The 16,756-nt window shown below is 43.1% G+C and overlaps 1 protein-coding gene across 1 annotated transcript in view; it reads right to left on the reverse strand.

Annotated features, from left to right (window-relative positions):
* Nucleotides 1-16,756, reverse strand: part of LOC148047935 (uncharacterized) — a 112,046-nt gene that overhangs the window by 30,845 nt on the left and 64,445 nt on the right. The window contains 3 exon segments of the mRNA XM_087708201.1: nt 14,420-14,423; nt 15,343-16,325; nt 16,328-16,755. Coding sequence (XP_087564327.1) covers nt 14,420-14,423; nt 15,343-16,325; nt 16,328-16,755 — 1,415 coding nt within the window.

Consider the following 16,756-nt stretch of genomic DNA (forward strand, 5'->3'; position numbering starts at 1 on the left):
GAGTTTGGCATTACCTCAAACTAAGGAATTGCTTTGTCACTAAATATAAAAACACATTGGATAGGATACATCTACGGTAAGCAAAATGCCATAGACCTATTTCCTTCCTAGGAGCACTAGAAAAACATAACTTTTCCTTCTGCCTCTGAAGAGAAGAGATCAAGTTAGAAACGTTTTCATAAGAACTAGCTAATGGCATCTAACTACAAAAGGTCTTCCTGAACTCTGTGACTGGAGAGTGGGAAACCCTTACCAAGAGAGGCCACATTCTTATAATTCTCCAGCATGACTTCCCAATGCAGAGCTTTTTGGTCAGGATCCAGCTGAGGCCACTCCTCCTCGGAGAAATAAACAGCCACCTCCTCAAAGGGCAGAAGATCCTCCTGAAAGGGGAAAAAATACAGAACAAACCAAGGAAGAACTGCAAGATCTTTCCATTTGTTTAAAAATTTCCAAAACAAAGCTATGCACTAAGTGATATACTTAGTAAGGATCTGTGGTTTAAATGAGAAAATAGAAAGAATAAGGAGCATTTGACTAAAGAAAGATTTTAGGCAGGTTTTATCAACTTGAATGATTCTGTAGGACTTTCAGTGCAATTTAGCTTAAATAAGCCTTGTTTCCTTCTGGATCAATTGATCTAACAAACATCCACTCAGTCATCATCAAAATACTCTTCCTTCTCGATCAATATATCCACCCATAATTAAAAGGCCTTCAGGGTCTTGAGAGAAAACTCACCAATCAGTGATACCAACCCTTCAGAAGTGTGTCTGTAGGCGAAAGGATTTTTGTAGTGTTTTATGAAATGAGTTACAATACAATACAAAAGCAGAGTTGGAAGGGACATTGGAGATCTTCTAGTCTAACCCTCAGCCTAGCCAGGAAGCCCCTATAGCATTTCAAATGGCTAACCACATCTTTTTAACGACTGCATATTGTGACATTCACAATATATGGAGACAAGCTGTTCCACTGATTAATTGTTCTAACTGTCAGGAAATTTATCCTCAGTTCTAAGTTGCTTCTCTCCTTGATTAGTTTCCACCCATTGCTTCTTGTCCTGTCCTCAGGTGCTTTGGAGAATAGTTTGACTCCCTCTTTTTGTGGCAACCCCTGAGATATTGGAACACTGCTATCATATCTTCCCTAGTCCTTCTTTTCATTAAACTAGACATACCCAGTTCTTGCAACCGTTCTTCATATGTTTTAGTCTCCAGTCCCCTAATCATCTTTGTTGCTCTTCTCTGCACTTTCTAGAGTCTCCACATCTTTTCTACATCATGGCGACCAAAACTGAATGCAGTATTCCAAGTGTGGCCTTACAAAGGCATTATAAAGTGGTACTAACACTTCATGTGATCTTGATTCTATCCCTCTGTTTATGCAGCCTAGAACTGTGTTGGCTTTTTGGCAGCTGCTGCACACTGCTGGCTCATATTTAAATGGTTGTCCACTAGGACTCCAAGATTCCTCTCACAGTTACTACTATTGAGCAAGGTACCACCTATACTGTACCTGAGAAAGGAAACAGAATACTATCTAATTTTGGAAAAATGATACAAATTGCTAGATGACAGAAATAGTATATAAGAATCTTAAAAATATAGTTTGTATTGTAGAAGAAGTGGGAATTAGTGATAAGAAGGTAGGAAAAGTAGAATTTGCAGAAGTAGAAAAAGGTATTTATTCGTAGAAGAGCAATAAAGACTGTCTGATATAAATAACCAAACATAGACTGATAAACAAAACAGTAAGAAGTAATAGGATGGTAAGTGGGAAAATGTACAGAGATGGATTGAGAGGGGGAAAATATTTGTAAAAATTCAACAATATCTGCTGTAAGAAGGAAATGGAAGTTCCAATGTTACTTGTAAGTGTTGTCTATGTATTTGTCAATGTGTATAAGTGTTTATAATAAAAATAATTTTTAAAAAAGAGCTAGCATGACTTTTCATGCTGCTCATAATATAAGCCCTACACCCCAAAATAAGTCCAAAGTCAGTGTGTCGTCAGTGGGGCAGTGGGCAGGGCCATCATCAGAGGTGGCAAGCACGTGCGCAGGGCCAGATGGTGTCTGGAAGCAAGTGCAGCCTGGGTGGGGGCAGGGGGTGGCATGCGATCCGTCCCACCATCTGTCTTTGCTTGGGCACAGTGTGCAGTGGAGCTGGAGGACCAGGCTGGACACTGGGGGCCGAGAATGCAGGTGCTACACCCTGGCGGCCACCCCCGGCCCACCACTTGCCTCGCCTCACAGCAGTGGCACTGGCAGAGGCGCGGCGATGGTGGGAAAGGTAGGTGATCTGGCCTATCAAATACGCTGTGTGGACTCTTGGCCACTCTGTCCGTCTTTGCTTGCCAGCTGCTGCGGGCCAAATCACATGCCTTCCCCAACCACCCCCACACCTCTAGCTGCTGCTGGCTCCTCTGCGAGGCGAGTGAAGCCAAGTGGTAGGGCGGGGTGATGATGACACGCCACAACCCGTGCACTTTTGGCCCCCACCGCTCAACCTAGCCCTCCAGCTCTGCCACACACTGCGCAAGCAAATATAGGCGGTGCAATGGGGCTTTTCAACGCTCACCTTAGAAGGAAGGAATAGTAGGGAAAAGGGGGACAGTAGCTTGAGGGCTGCCTCTTCCCCATATGCTCCCTGAGCTTGTTCAGTGAAACCCGGTATGGAGGAAGTGTCTGTTTCTTTCAGATTTGTCCCAGCCCTCCCATCCTCTTTGAAACTTAGCCTCCCTCTTCGGAGGGTGATAGAGCGCAAGGGTAGGGTAAAGCACAGGAGAAACAGGGGAGAGAAGCCGCACATCGAAGGACGAGGGTCTCGCCCGCCTCTCCATGAGATCTCTCAGATAACATGGCATGCAAAAACCAAAGGGTAAAAGCCATTCTTTCCAATTAGCAGCAGCGCCTAAATCAAAACCAAGCACTGCAAGTCCGTGTGCCTTTCCCATTGGTTGCCCCCTTTTTTGGAAGTGTTTCACCACCGCTGGTGTTATTCACATCACATCATGGCGTGTTCTGGAAGGGAGAAGATGCAGCTCTTCCTGCCCACCTGGAGGTGGGTGAGGAGGGCCAGGCTCCCCTTCCCCTGTGGTTCTGCAAAGCCCATGAGGTTTTGCGTGGAGAAGCAGATTGCTTCCCGCAGGGTTGGCTTCAGCACCCGCTTAAGACAGCAAACAGAAGAGCTTGGCTCTTTTTCTCCAGGGCCTTTGAAATTCACATACACACAGAGACCCATTTTCACTTTTCTGCCTTAAAATTCTGGGCTCTGGCAGCAGGGATACTTCATCCTTTCCGCAAGAGAGTCTCGCCAGCGTCCCCTTGATGGCCTTTCCCTCTCCCCACACAGTCCCCAGGGAGGGAGAGAGAGGGCGAGAGAGAGAAAGGGTGTGGGAACAAACAGAAAGGACGCCTGGACTCACAGCACTTTGTTTTGATATGCACACCATGGGAGGCCTCACGCAGAGGTGGGTGAGCTCCTCATCCTTAGCTACTGGATGGAGGGCTAGGCTGGGCTGAAGCAGAGGAGAAAAGAATGGGGGAAGGTGCCCCCTGCAGCTGTCCCAGTTGCTGCGAGTGGCCAGCACATCGAAAACCAAAAGTGGACTTGCGTGCTGCCTCTTGCACGGCGGAAGAGGGGGAAACGCAGAGAAGTACCACCTTCCCTTTGGGAAAGAAGGACTTGCCCGCGCAGGATTTATTTATTTATTTCCCTTCCAAAACATGCAGGAATAGCACTGGCAGCAGGCAGGGAACTACCCCCTTCATGTCCAGCAGTTTTTAAATTGCAGAATTCAAAATTCCTAAAAAGAATCTCCAACCGAAAGCAGAGGGCAAAATGGCAGAAGACACTGGTTCCACCACAAAACCGCGATGCCCTTATCCGCGCCGACCTAAGTGCGGAGGCAAATCCGCGGCGTCCGAAGCGCTAAGAAAAAAACGACCCTACCGCCGCGACAACAGCGCGGTGACAGAAGGGCGTTCTACGTGCTTCGTTCTTTGCCTCCAAAGGTAGCCGCCCTCCTCCAGCTGACAGCGGCAGCGGGCACGGGGCAAAGCGGGCTGCCCAGCAGCAGCAGCCCGCGGGAAGGGTCCAGCTCAGCCGCGGGGGGCAGCTGGAAGTGGAGGAGGACGCGGCAGCGGCGGCGGCTGAGGCTCTCCCAGGCCGGCGAAATGGGCTTGCCCGGCAGAGGCAGGCTGCCCTCTTCTTCCTCAACAACATCTCCTTGGACGGGTGGCCTCCGCCGCCGGCGCATCCCCCGGAGGAAGAGGCAGGGCGGGCGTCGGCGTCGGCTGAGGCTCTCCCGGGGCCGGCGAAGCGGGCTTGCCCGGTGGCGGCGGCCGCCCATCCAAGGAGATGTTGTTGAGGAAGAAGAGGGCGGGCTGCCTCTGCCGGGCAAGCCCGCTTCGCCGGCCCCGGGAGAGCCTCAGCCGCCGCCGCCGCTGCTGCATCCTCCTCCGCCGCCAGCGTTGGCGGCCCTGCTCGGCCCCCCGCAGGCTTCCTGCTGTCCCCCGTGGCTGTGCTGGACCCTTCCCGCAGGCTGCTGCTGCTGGGCAGCCCGCTTTGCCCCGTGCCCGCTGCCGCTGTCAGCTGGAGGAGGGGGGCTACCTTTGGAGGCAAAGAACGAAGTATGTAGAACGCCCTTCTGTTGCCGCGCTGTTGTCCCCACGGTGATGACGTCGCGACTTTAGCGACGCGATTTAATCTCCGCTATTTTGCGTAGCGCGGTTTTGTCGTGCCACGGAAGACACTATATGTAGTTCTCAGCTAATAACAGTTTTTAGTGACTGTTCAAAATTACACAGCAGTGAAAAAAGTGACATGGCCATTTTTCACACTTATGACTGTACTCCCTCTACATCCTCTGATTTCTTGATGGAAATGGGGAAAAACAAATCTAGTCAATGAATATTCTTCTCATACCTGAACTGGAGGTTCAATCCTAGTTTCTGTTCCCCCAAAACGAAGAGTCAACTTCCTTCTATTCTTCCCTGTGAGGGAGACAGAATTTCAAAAAGAATAATTCATAAGATGGGAGGAGTTATGCTATAGAGAAGACGACACAGAGAAGATGAGAAAGTTAGAATTTATCAAAGGAGTGGAAGGACCTTATATTACCTCCTGAGGTGTCCTGATTTGGATCTCCCTGAGGGATCCCCCTGAAAGGCAGGTCTTGAGGGAGATTTGACAAATGCCTCTTTCTCTCAGGATCTCTGATCTCCATTGCGAAGGACTTGAAATAGCAGAAAAGAATTAATGGACATCACAAATCATGAAGTGGTTTCTTTCCAAGTGAACACCACTGCAAATCACTCAGTGTCAATCAATTAGTCTGGGAGGTAAGAAAGAAATCGCTGTGCAAAATCTTTCTTCTAGAATGGATAAGAAAACTATACAAAGATTAGTGAAGCATCTCCACATAGTATGAATGACAGGAAAATCTGGTAAGAAGACATCAAAATCCAAAGGAAAAGATGTTTGTGTATAATATAATGCCTGAACAAGAGGAAGACATATGGTTGAAGAGTTTAAAATTTGTATTAAATTATAATTTAAAATAAATATTTCATAAAATTATGTATCCTCTTACTTAACCCTGATAAACTACCAAAGATATATAAAGGAATTTCAATTACGGGTTTGAAATCTAAATGTAAAAAAGGAACTTTTTACCAACTCTGCTGGACTTATGACAAAGGAAAAAAATACCGGGGTAAGATTTATATTTCACCTGCAACTCAACCTGCTCCTTCTTCTCCTCCGCCTGGCTCAGGAGGAAGCCTTCCACCAGGGCCACCGCCTGGGAGCTGGTCTCTGCTCCACACTCCCGCACCCAGCTCTCCATCTGCAGGGGCAGAAGGGCCAGGAACTGCTCCAGAACCACCAGGTCCAGCATCTGCGCTTTTGTGTGCTTTTCTGGTTCCAACCATCGACTACAAAAGAAGTGGAGCCGACTACAAAGTCCTCGGGGACCCTCATCCTCCTGATATTGGATGCTCCTGAAGTTCCAGGCCTGAACTTGTGAAACGATGGTTCCTTCTTCCAGCACCTTCTGCCCAGTTCTTGCCCAGATCTCCCCACGGATTCCAGACTGAGCAATGGAAGGGCCTTTTCCACTTCCCTCACTTGCTAAAGGAAGACCAGCCATTCTCTCTCTGCCCTGTAACACAATTCAGAATTACTGCAAGGAAGATTGTGTATGTCCAAATGCTTTTTTCATTTCTTGAGAGAAATATCCACCTGCTTCAGTTCCAATACAGGAGGAAGGCATTGGGAATAAAATGGAGGCTGGAGGCTGATTGGAAAGAAAGCAGAACCACCAACCACATGTCATTCTGGGACAGCTGACAAAATGGAGTTTAGAGTGGGTGGATTTTATACCTTCTGGATTCCATAGAGGTCATGTAGGGCTCATGGGTGTCACTTTATAAGCAAAAGGGGAAATGCAAATCCTAGGTATTTGTCTGAAAACATACAATTTTGTCTAATGCCCACGAGCACAAGTTCTGGGATTCTCTTTCCATTCACATAGATTGTAATTTTCTCTTTAAGATCTGAGCAGGACTGGAGGATTACAGAAGGCACTTGTGTTACTGTCATATGACCATGCATGGTGGGCATTTCTAAGCTGGAGAACCTTTATAAAAAGTCTCCCATCTTTGTGATCTGGATTCTTACCATCCTGTACGTTTTCTTCCTTCCTTTGGGGAGTTCTGCAAAATCTCCAAATGGCTATACGTTATGAAACATTATGAAAAACAGGGGAAAGGAGAGGACCTTGTCAAGATTGAAACCACTGCTCTAAAAACACTAAACCACAACCGGTATTATGCCATTCATATATCAAGGCAAAGCCCAAGTTTGTCAACCTTTGGCTTAATTGTGTTGCTTATCTGAAGTTTCTGACCCAGTCTTTCTGAATGGATTACCAAATCTGCATTTCTAAAAGCTGCCCCCCTAAGTTTCCCCTTGGGGCAGGGAGACTGAAGCTGGCTTCTGCCTCCCTTAAGAGCATGTTTCTCCATTTCTCCCTTAGGGGAAATATAATATTCTGATTCTTTTTAATATTCCCCCAAATAGTTGGTTCTCCGGGGGAGGGGGGAGGCTTCCCACACATTCATAGCCATGTTCATCTAGCCATGGGAATACCTAAAGTCCTCTTACCCAAAGAAATAACATTGTCTCTAAAGAAGATGAACAAAAGACCTCCATTTTGTGATTCTCTCACAAAAAAGGGAATATATTCAAAAAATCTCCAATTAGGACACAAATACTACAAATGGCAAGAGACAAAACATTGAAATACAAAGATTGTGATTCTGAAACAGGTACCAAGGAGACTGAGAGAGATAAGAAGAGAATATCAATTTTTGACTAAAAATTCTACAGAAAAAAAAGAGTTAATTATAGATGGCTGATCCCAGAAGGTTTGATGTTTCTATGGCAAGGACAAAGACATAGAATAGATTCAACTGATAAAGCAGAACTATTCTATGCAGAATACTTTAGAGGGAAAGAGGGGGAGACAGGAAAAGAAGAATCATTAATTGAACTACAAGATAATGGCCAGGCTGCGACTGGAAAAGAAGAAGGCACTGTGGATACTAAAGAACAATGAGAACCAAGATCTACTAGAGCAGTAAACCCTACGTATAAAACATAAACATGGAGGAGAAAAATTAATTTCAATAAATATAAATGGACTTAACTCAGCTATTAAAAGAAGGAAAACATTTCATAAATTAGAGAAATTAAAAGTGGATGTAATTTGGCTTCAAGAAGTTCACATTAAAAAACAACAGGAACAATTATTGATACAACCTAAACTAGGGAAAATATTTACTACATTGCCACGATGCAAGAAAAGAGAAGTGGTTCTGTATATTAAGGCTACAATTTCAGCAGAGCAAATCTACACAGATGACGATGGAAGAATCTTAATGGTGGAAATTATGGACAATAACAAGAAAATACTTTTAACAGCAATTTATGCTCCTAACGTTAGCCAAGAGGAATTTTATAACAAATTACATATGAGAATTATTGAATTGGACAATGTTCATATTTGTATGATGGGAGACTTTAATGGAAATGTAGATCAGAATATGGACTATAAAACACACAAAACCCCACAAAACTAAATAGAAAGACTCTTCCTAAATCCATTTTTAAAATGACTGATGAAATAGACTTAAAACCCCACTTTTTCAGCTCTACCCTATGGATGAGTCAACTTCTTCCTACCCTTCCTTCATTTCTGAGGATGTGGATTTATTCCCGAGGACAGCATGCTTGGTCTCTGCTTTCCCCCCATGCCTATTACAATCACGCAAAAGGGCGGTTAGACGGGAGGGAACCATAGGATCTGGGGAAGTTTCTCAAACTCAAAAACTGAACCTGGATGAAAAGTAGGCATGTCCCTCTTCCTCTTTTTTTAGAGTGAGAACCCTCCGTCTCCCTTTCTGTGAAAAGAACACGCGCACACACACAAACACACACTTACCTTTCCCACCTGTGGAAATTTAAGAGTTTCTCTCCGCCTTTCTAAACTCCTGCGCAGCACGTGTGTTTAAAAAGAGAGAGAGAGAGAGAGAGAGAGAGAGAGAGAGAGAGAGAGAGAGAGAGAGAGAGAGAGAGAGAGAGAGACTCGTATCCTAGAAAGAAAAAAACAGAATGACGTCACTGCCTTCCCAACTTGTAACCGGGGCTCAAAACTGAGCCCCCCCTGGTGGATTTTCTGTGCGCGCAAAGGGGAAAGAGCGGAGAAATGGTGCATTTCCCCATGGGGGGCCTGGTGGGGCTCCTTGATTGGGAAGATTTTGGCAATGTTATACTTCAGTAGATAGCTTTGTATTTAAAGTACTGCTATTAGGAGAAAAAGAAAAATCTCATTTAAATCTGTTGCTGAGGAAGAAAGGAATAAATCAACCAAAACAAGAAGGAAAAAATGAAAGGTGGCTGTACAATGTACCCCGGCTTCACTTTCCGAAAGAAAGGGAGAATACAAATCTAATAAATTTCCTTCTCTTGCAGTGAGTTGGAATTTTGGCCACTTTTTCAGCTCTACCATATGGATGAGTCAACTTCTTCCTACCCTTCCTTGTTAGGGAGACTTAGCAACAAAAACGTTGGGCTCAATCCAGGACTACCTATAATATGTACATCATCCAATTTCCTGAGGGACGGGGAGATACTAATCGAGTTAGTGAAAGTCCTTTTCAATGCTTTTTCAAGTATAGCAATGTTCATCTATCCAGGTGTTGCAGAAAATGACAGACTTAGACTTCTCAGGATACAGGAAAAGTTTATTTGGCAAGCCCTTAAGCCTGTGATGGTGAACCTATGGCACTTGTGACCAAAGTGGCACACAGAGTCATGTCACCTGGCACATGTGGCATTGCCCTTTCCTCTTCCGGGTTTCTGCCCTGCATGCGCAGGCAACAATCAGCTGGCCTTTGTGCGTGCAGCAGTGCCAGAAACCGGAAGAGCTGGTCTTCTGTTTTCCGCCATGAGCATGTGTGCTGTCCAGCTGATTGATGCGTGCACATGCCTGCCAGAAACCCGGAAGAGGAAGGGGTGATGCCGCACATGCCAGGCGACATGGCATGCGCACATCAGAAAACGGAAGTTCATTTTCCCCTGGTAGCTCCTCTTTCTCGTTGCACTTAGTGCCAAAAATGTTTGCCATCACTACCTTAAGCCTTCAACAACCATTCAGCCAAACTCATCCCCCTAGAAATAGTTTTCTGAGATGGTAAATGGATGCCTTCCACCTAGGATATTCAGTGTATTTGGCATTTAACAAAGGATGAAAATTCAGTCCACATCAAATGAAATGCCAGTCAACTGACCCTAGTTTAGGATGCTCCATTTCTCTTTCTTCCTACACTCAGCCATGCAAGATGCTTGAACACAAACAGGTCAACCAAATCGAGGGGCTCAGTTCACATGAAACACAAAGGCTAAAAAGCACACAGCTGAACATGATGATCTGGTTCACTACCCCCCTATGGCAAATTGAACTGCTGAAGCACCAAACCTAGTTTAGTGTCATCCAGCACATAATGGGAATGCAGGCATAATCTTTTGCAGCTCTTCCTTCCTAACTTTTTCTGATTTCCTGCTCGAGATTTCCCATGCAAGCTCACCCACTTCCGCTATGCAGGAGCTGAAGAAATGGGGCAGAAAAGACTATCCAGTTCACCCCTTTTCTTTTCTGGGACCTGAATTTATTCCTGGTCTGGACTTCTGCTTCCCCCTCTGCCTATTAGAATCATCAAAAAGGGTGGTAGGGAAACATGGGATCTGGGGGTCTCCCACTCCCAGGATTCGAAATGTCCTGTCATGAGTGGATTTCTGCAGGCAGTATTTGCTTTGCTTATGAATGGAGCCATCCAGATAGTTGGGTTCCTGTTTCAATAAGCTCCTTATCTCCTTCAGTGCCTGCATCCCTTTGAACTTGGCTTCTTGTTATAATGTTTTCTTTAGGCATCTGGCTGAAATGTGGAATGGGCTTCAGACGGTTTTTAGTAGCATCTTTGGGGGGTTTTTTGGCTTTTCTGAAGCTTTTCCTTATGGATAATATTTGTAAGGCTTTTCCTTATACTTAATATTTTATTTCGGATAATGGGGGGTTTGATTATTGCTTACATATGGGAAGAACCACACACACACACACACATGCACACACCAGCCCTTTCCACATCTGTCTCTCTTTCCTTTAAGACGTTCTTGTGGCCTTTTTAATTGCCTGCGAAGCTCAAAGACCTTAAAGAGTTAAAGAGAGGGAGATTAATTAGAGGGACTCCAGCATCCTGGGGAGGCAGGTCTTATGATCTCACTACTTTCCGAACATGCAACAGTGGCCCAATGGTGAAGTACCCTTCTCTTCGCAGAATCAACTGGTGGAATTTCTGTGGGCCAGAGGTGCTGCTACAAAAAGTAGGGAATGGTGCATTTCCCATGGAAAACCAGGAGAGGGCATTCATGCTCCCTTTCATCAGGAACCCTTCACAATCCATCTGCTTTTGGCAGTGTTACACTGCAGTAAAGAGTATTGAAATTAAAAGTACTAGTTTTAAAAAATAACATTTGCTAATAGGAATCTCTCTTAAGTTTTTGTTGCTCAGAAATAACCCTTTTCCTGACAGTTAGAAAAATGGATCAGTGGAACAACTTCCCTTTAGAAGTTCCAACACTTTCAAAGAAGAGATTGGAAAACCATTTGTCTGAAACGGAATAGGGTTTCCTGTCCGAGCAGAGGCTTGGACTAGCAAATCTCCAAGGTCCCTTCCAACTCTGTTATTCTGTAAAAGAATGACTCAAAACAAACAAGAAGGAAAAATGAAAGGTGAAAGTGTTGCAGAAAATAACGGGACTTGGACATTTCAGGATCAAGGAGAAGTAGTTTTATTTGGCAGCCAAAGGTTCAGAATAATTTAGCCAATATAGTAAGGTGACCAGATTTTAACATTGGTAAAGAGGGACACCATTGACGGGGGGCGGGGGTGGTGGTTTCTTGATTAAATTTTTTTTAAAAATCAGGACTATTTTAAAACACCACAGGACGCGGGAGAAATTGTTCAAAAGCGGGACGTCTGGTCACCTTAATTTAGATGCCCCTCAAAGGTAAAACTCAGGGGGCTGAATTCTACAGGGCGAGGAGTAAAGGGGGGGGATTTGAGGGGCAGCCCAAAGCTATTTTTGGCAACTCTTTATGGACTTTCCGGTGACATTAACACTGAAAAGATTATGTTTTATGGATTTGTTTGTAGATAAGAGCTTGAATATGGGATGTATATTTGTATCCTTAGAGGGGTGTGAAGAATCACTAAATTTGTTTATAATTCTTGCAATGAAAGTTAGAAATTACATCTTTATTTCTTTTCTCTTTCATTATTACATTCCTTTTATTTGTAGTGCATTTTTTACTTTTTATTCTTTTGTTTCTTTACATTTAAATTGTATTATAATCAAAATTCTTAATAAAAATTATATATACGCACACACACACACACACATATATATGTGTGTGTGTGTGTGTGCGTATATTTAAATATATATATATATGTTTTTTATTTGTGCTGATAAATAAATAAAGGGAGACTAGTATAGATCTATTTCAAGCTATTTAGCTCCCATCAGCTAGCCATACCCTTACTGGGATTTGAACCTGGGCTATATGGCATACTAGGCACACCAGGCAGAGATCTTAGACATTAGGCCACAGGCTCTTATCCGTTATCAGCCGAAGCCAGGGTGAAAGGTATCTATTAGATTTTTACAACCCCTGGTAAGCCCCCAATTATGGGAGGAAGCTAACTGCTATATATACATACATACATACATACATACATACATACATACATACATACATACATACATACATACACAAGTAATTCTTGACTTACAACCATTCATTTGGTGATATTTCAAAGGAATACTTTGAAAACAGGACTGAAAAAAATGACATATGATTGTTTTTCCTATGGCCACTGCAACATCCCCATAATCACATGATCAGAATTCAGGTGCTTTGCGAGTGGCATGTTTTTGAGACAGTTGCACTATATTAGGCTCATGTGATCACCATTTCTAACCCTTTCCAGCCAGTTTCCGACAAGCAAAGTCAATGGGGAAACCAGACTTGCTTAATGACCTCATGATTCACTTAAGAACTACAATTATTTTTTTAACAATGATGGCTAAAAGATTTTAAATTGGGGCAAAATTCGCTTAGCCAAAGAAATATTGGGCTCAATTGTGGTGTTAAGTTGAGAATCTTATGTTTGTCAGTGTGTGCCTGTTTTGCAGGAACGATGGGAAATTATTCCTTGAGGATATGCTTTGCAGTCACCAATTTGTAAAAATGGATTAAACTTTGAGTATTGCCTCTTACTTTGCAAAGGAAAAAATGAATTTAATACTGAAAAATATACTCTATGCATGTTGAAATAGTCTACTTATAAACCATGATTGTCTGAACTCAGCTAATTGCAGTTTATTGAAGAAACCATAATTAAGCAAACTAATGGAATACTGTGTGAACACAGCTATTATTTTTCACAAAGGAGTACTATGAAGATAAAATGAAAAAATAAAATAATAAAAAAATCGGGACTTTTTAAAAACGCCGCGGAGCGCGGGACAAATTGTGAAATATCGTGACTGTCCCGCTAAAAGCGGGATGTGTCTGGTCACCTTACAATATAGCCATTTGAAAATCTAAACAGTGTTCTGAAGGAAACATACATTCTTATACTTTGTCAAAAGCAGCACAACACGGAAATAGTTAACCCATTTCTGATTGGTTACCTTGAGGAAAGAAGCCTTATAAGCAGACACCGTCTTGTTTCCCCTTTTGTCTGGGCCGCAGGTCATAATGGCTACGTGGCTTTGTAAGAACTTTAGCTGAACTCTGTAGTTGTAGGGGGTCATCTTCTACACCCAGTTGTCTTATATGCAGGAAAATATGGTAATTGCAATGTGATTCTTATCAGAGCTCAGGCTGCATAAAGGTGAAGAGGAAATCCATCAGAAGCGACTCCTCTGTGTTCAGGGAGGGAGGTGAAACAAACCTGGGAGACATAAAACTACACAGCAGGACAAAAGAAAACTGAGGAAGAAGAACAAGGGGCAGAAAAGTTTTTAAACCTTGGTTGAAACCTGAATAAACTTCTCAATATAAGTGCAACTTTCAACTATTAAATTTCTTTGGTTATTATATAATTAAATTTCAGTCCTCCCATGGACTATCTGGTAATCTCCTTATTTCTCTTATCCACTTTCTATCTTGTCTTCCCTTGCATCTCCTTCATCCATCCATGCTACGCATAATTCTTTTCTCCTTATTGTAGGTGATCGTTATGGCTTGTGACAGGTCCTATCCCTTCTGGATTACCTCTATGACCCACAAATGCCTTTGAGAGGCAAGAAAGAACCTGGAGCAGCCTGAGCAATGATACCCGGATTCATCAATCCACAGATCGCGAATAAACAGAGAAAAACCTTCCAAACACAAGACCTGAAGATTTCCCAATGGTTTGAAGAGATTCCTCTGGATATGGAGGTGAGGAAAAAAGAGAGATTTAGCTACAATTGCAAGAAAGAATGTAGATCAAAAGAAAAAAAGGTTAAAAAAAAAGAATTGAATTAACCTCTCTGCTCTTTTCAGTCTCTTTACTGTCCAACTTGACCCAAAACTATTACTGACAACTGAGCTTCAAACCAACATGAGCCTCTCAAATCCTGAAATATGCTCCCTCCAAATCCTTCCCAAAATCTTGTGTTAATACATTTTTAAAGCAACTAAAGAGTTTAATACACAAGAATAATACATAATTAGAACAAAATCACACAATTGATATTTAATTGATTTTATTTAAATCGAATTTGGACTTCTTAGCCCTCACCATACTACAGAAGAGCAAAACATGGCCATAATGCTTGAAAATAAAATTACACAAGCACTTGGGGCACTTCTGGCTCCTTTTGTGAGAGAGGAATTGTTCATCCTTTCAGCTTTTCCCACACGCTCCACATTGATCTGCATGTGAGAATTCCCTCATATCATGAGGCCTTTGACTGAATAATGTTCAATGTTTCTGCACAGATACCGGCTGACTCAGGTCTCAGTTCTACACTAGGGATGCAAATTTAACTACTGTGGAGGATCCCAATTCTCCCAAATAATGCAATTTGATTATTATTTTTTTATATTTCCCTTTTTGGGTTAGGGAAGCAGCATCTGTTAAATGTCTTCGCATCCCTCTGAGAGCTATGAATAACGGGGGGAATAATGACAGTTGGGGAATAGGAAGCTCATTTCTAAAAAATAAAATAAAATGAATGTATATACCACGGATTTCAAACTCCATGTGTCAAGTGGCCATCATGTGACATATTGCAACAGTTTCCCTATTCCTGGAGCTGGGGTGGGAGTGTCCTCCATGTAGCACAACCAGCCTGGGTTCTGCCAGTTTGACATTCCTATATGCTTTATATATATACATTAAAAATTTATGAATTATAATTATAATGATTCATGCCCATTGTTTCTTTTAACATTACTAAAAACCTTTTTCAGAGTGCAGGCTGTAAATTTGAAATCCATTCATAGAACTCATTAAATGAATAATTACCATACATTCTCATCCAAATGTATCTTTGTTTTGGGGATTCTCCAGTCTATGAATCATGCTATGGGAAATAAGACTATGGGGTGTGCTGAAGCCCTTTCCACACTCCGTGCATTTACCAAATTTTTCGAAGTATAAGAAGCACCTTCCCCCCACCCTCCCCAAAAAACAGAGTGAAAATCTGGTGCATCTTATACTCTGAAAAATATGGTATATGGCTTCTCCCCTGTGTGGATCCTTTGATGGGGTGTAAGTTTACTGCTTGTTCGGAAGCCCTTTCCACACTCCATGCATTTATATGGCTTCTCCCCTGTATAGATTCTTTGATGGATTGTAAGTTGACTGGCTGTTCTGAAGCCCTTTCCACACTCCATGCATTTATATGGCTTCTCCCCTGTATGGATCCTTTTATGGGAAGTAAGGCTACTACTCTGTCTGAAAACCCTTCCACAATCCGTGCATTTAAATGGCTTCTCTCCTGAGTGGATCCTTTTATGGGAAATAAGAGTGCTGTGTTCACAAAAGCACCTTCCACATTCCATACATTTATATGGTTTCTCCCCTGTATGGATCCTTTTATGGGATGTAAGATCACTGCTGTTTCTGAAGCTCTTTCCACACTCCATGCATTTATATGGCTTCTCCCCTGTGTGGATCCTTTTGTGGGAAGAAAGACTACTGTTGGAACTAAACTTCTTTCCACACTCCATGCATTTATATCGCTCCTCTCCTGTGTGGATCCTTTTATGGGATGTAAGATCACTGTTTGTTCTGAAGCTCTTTCCACACTCCATGCATTTATATCGCTTCTCTCCTGTGTGGATCCCTTTGTGGGAACTAAGCTCATTGGGCTTGTTGAATCCCTTTCCACACTCCATGCATTTATATGGCTTCTCCCCTGTGTGGATCCTTTGATGGGATGTAAGTTTACTGCTTGTTCTGAAGCCCTTTCCACACTCCATGCATTTATATGGCTTCTCCCCTGTGTGGATCCTTTGATGGGATGTAAGTTTAATCCTTGTTCTGAAGCCCTTTCCACACTCCATACATTTATGTGGTTTCTCTGCTGTGTGGATCCTTTGATGGGATGTAAGACTACTGCTTATTCTGAAGGTCTTTCCACACTCCATACATTTATATGGCTTCTCGCCTGTATGGACCCTTTGATGGTATGTAAGTTGACTGGCTGTTCTCTCCTGTGGATCCTTTGATGGCGTGTAAGATTACTGCTACTTTTGAAGTCCTTCCCACACTCCATGCATTTATACGGCTTTTCACCTGTGTGGATCCTTTGATGGGTTGCACGATCTTTCGTTGTTCTGAAGCCCTTTCCACATTCCATGCATTTATATGGCTTCTCCCCTGTGTGGATCCTTTGATGGGTTGCACGATCTTTCCTTGTTCTGAAGCCCTTTCCACATTCCATGCATTTAAATGGCTTCTCCCCTGTGTGGATCCTTTGATGAGATGTGAGTTCACTGCTTGTTTTGAAGCCCTTTCCACATTCCATGCATTTATATGGCTTTTCCCCTGTGTGGATCCTTGGATGGCGTGTAAGATCACTGCTACTTTTGAAGTCCTTCCCACACTCCATGCATTTATATGGCTTTT

The sequence above is a fragment of the Thamnophis sirtalis genome, unplaced genomic scaffold (genome assembly GCF_051295495.1).
Source record: "Thamnophis sirtalis isolate CommonGarterSnake01/CBP01778 unplaced genomic scaffold, rThaSir2_p1.2 scaffold_3, whole genome shotgun sequence".
NCBI classification, from domain to species: Eukaryota; Metazoa; Chordata; class Lepidosauria; order Squamata; family Natricidae; genus Thamnophis; species Thamnophis sirtalis.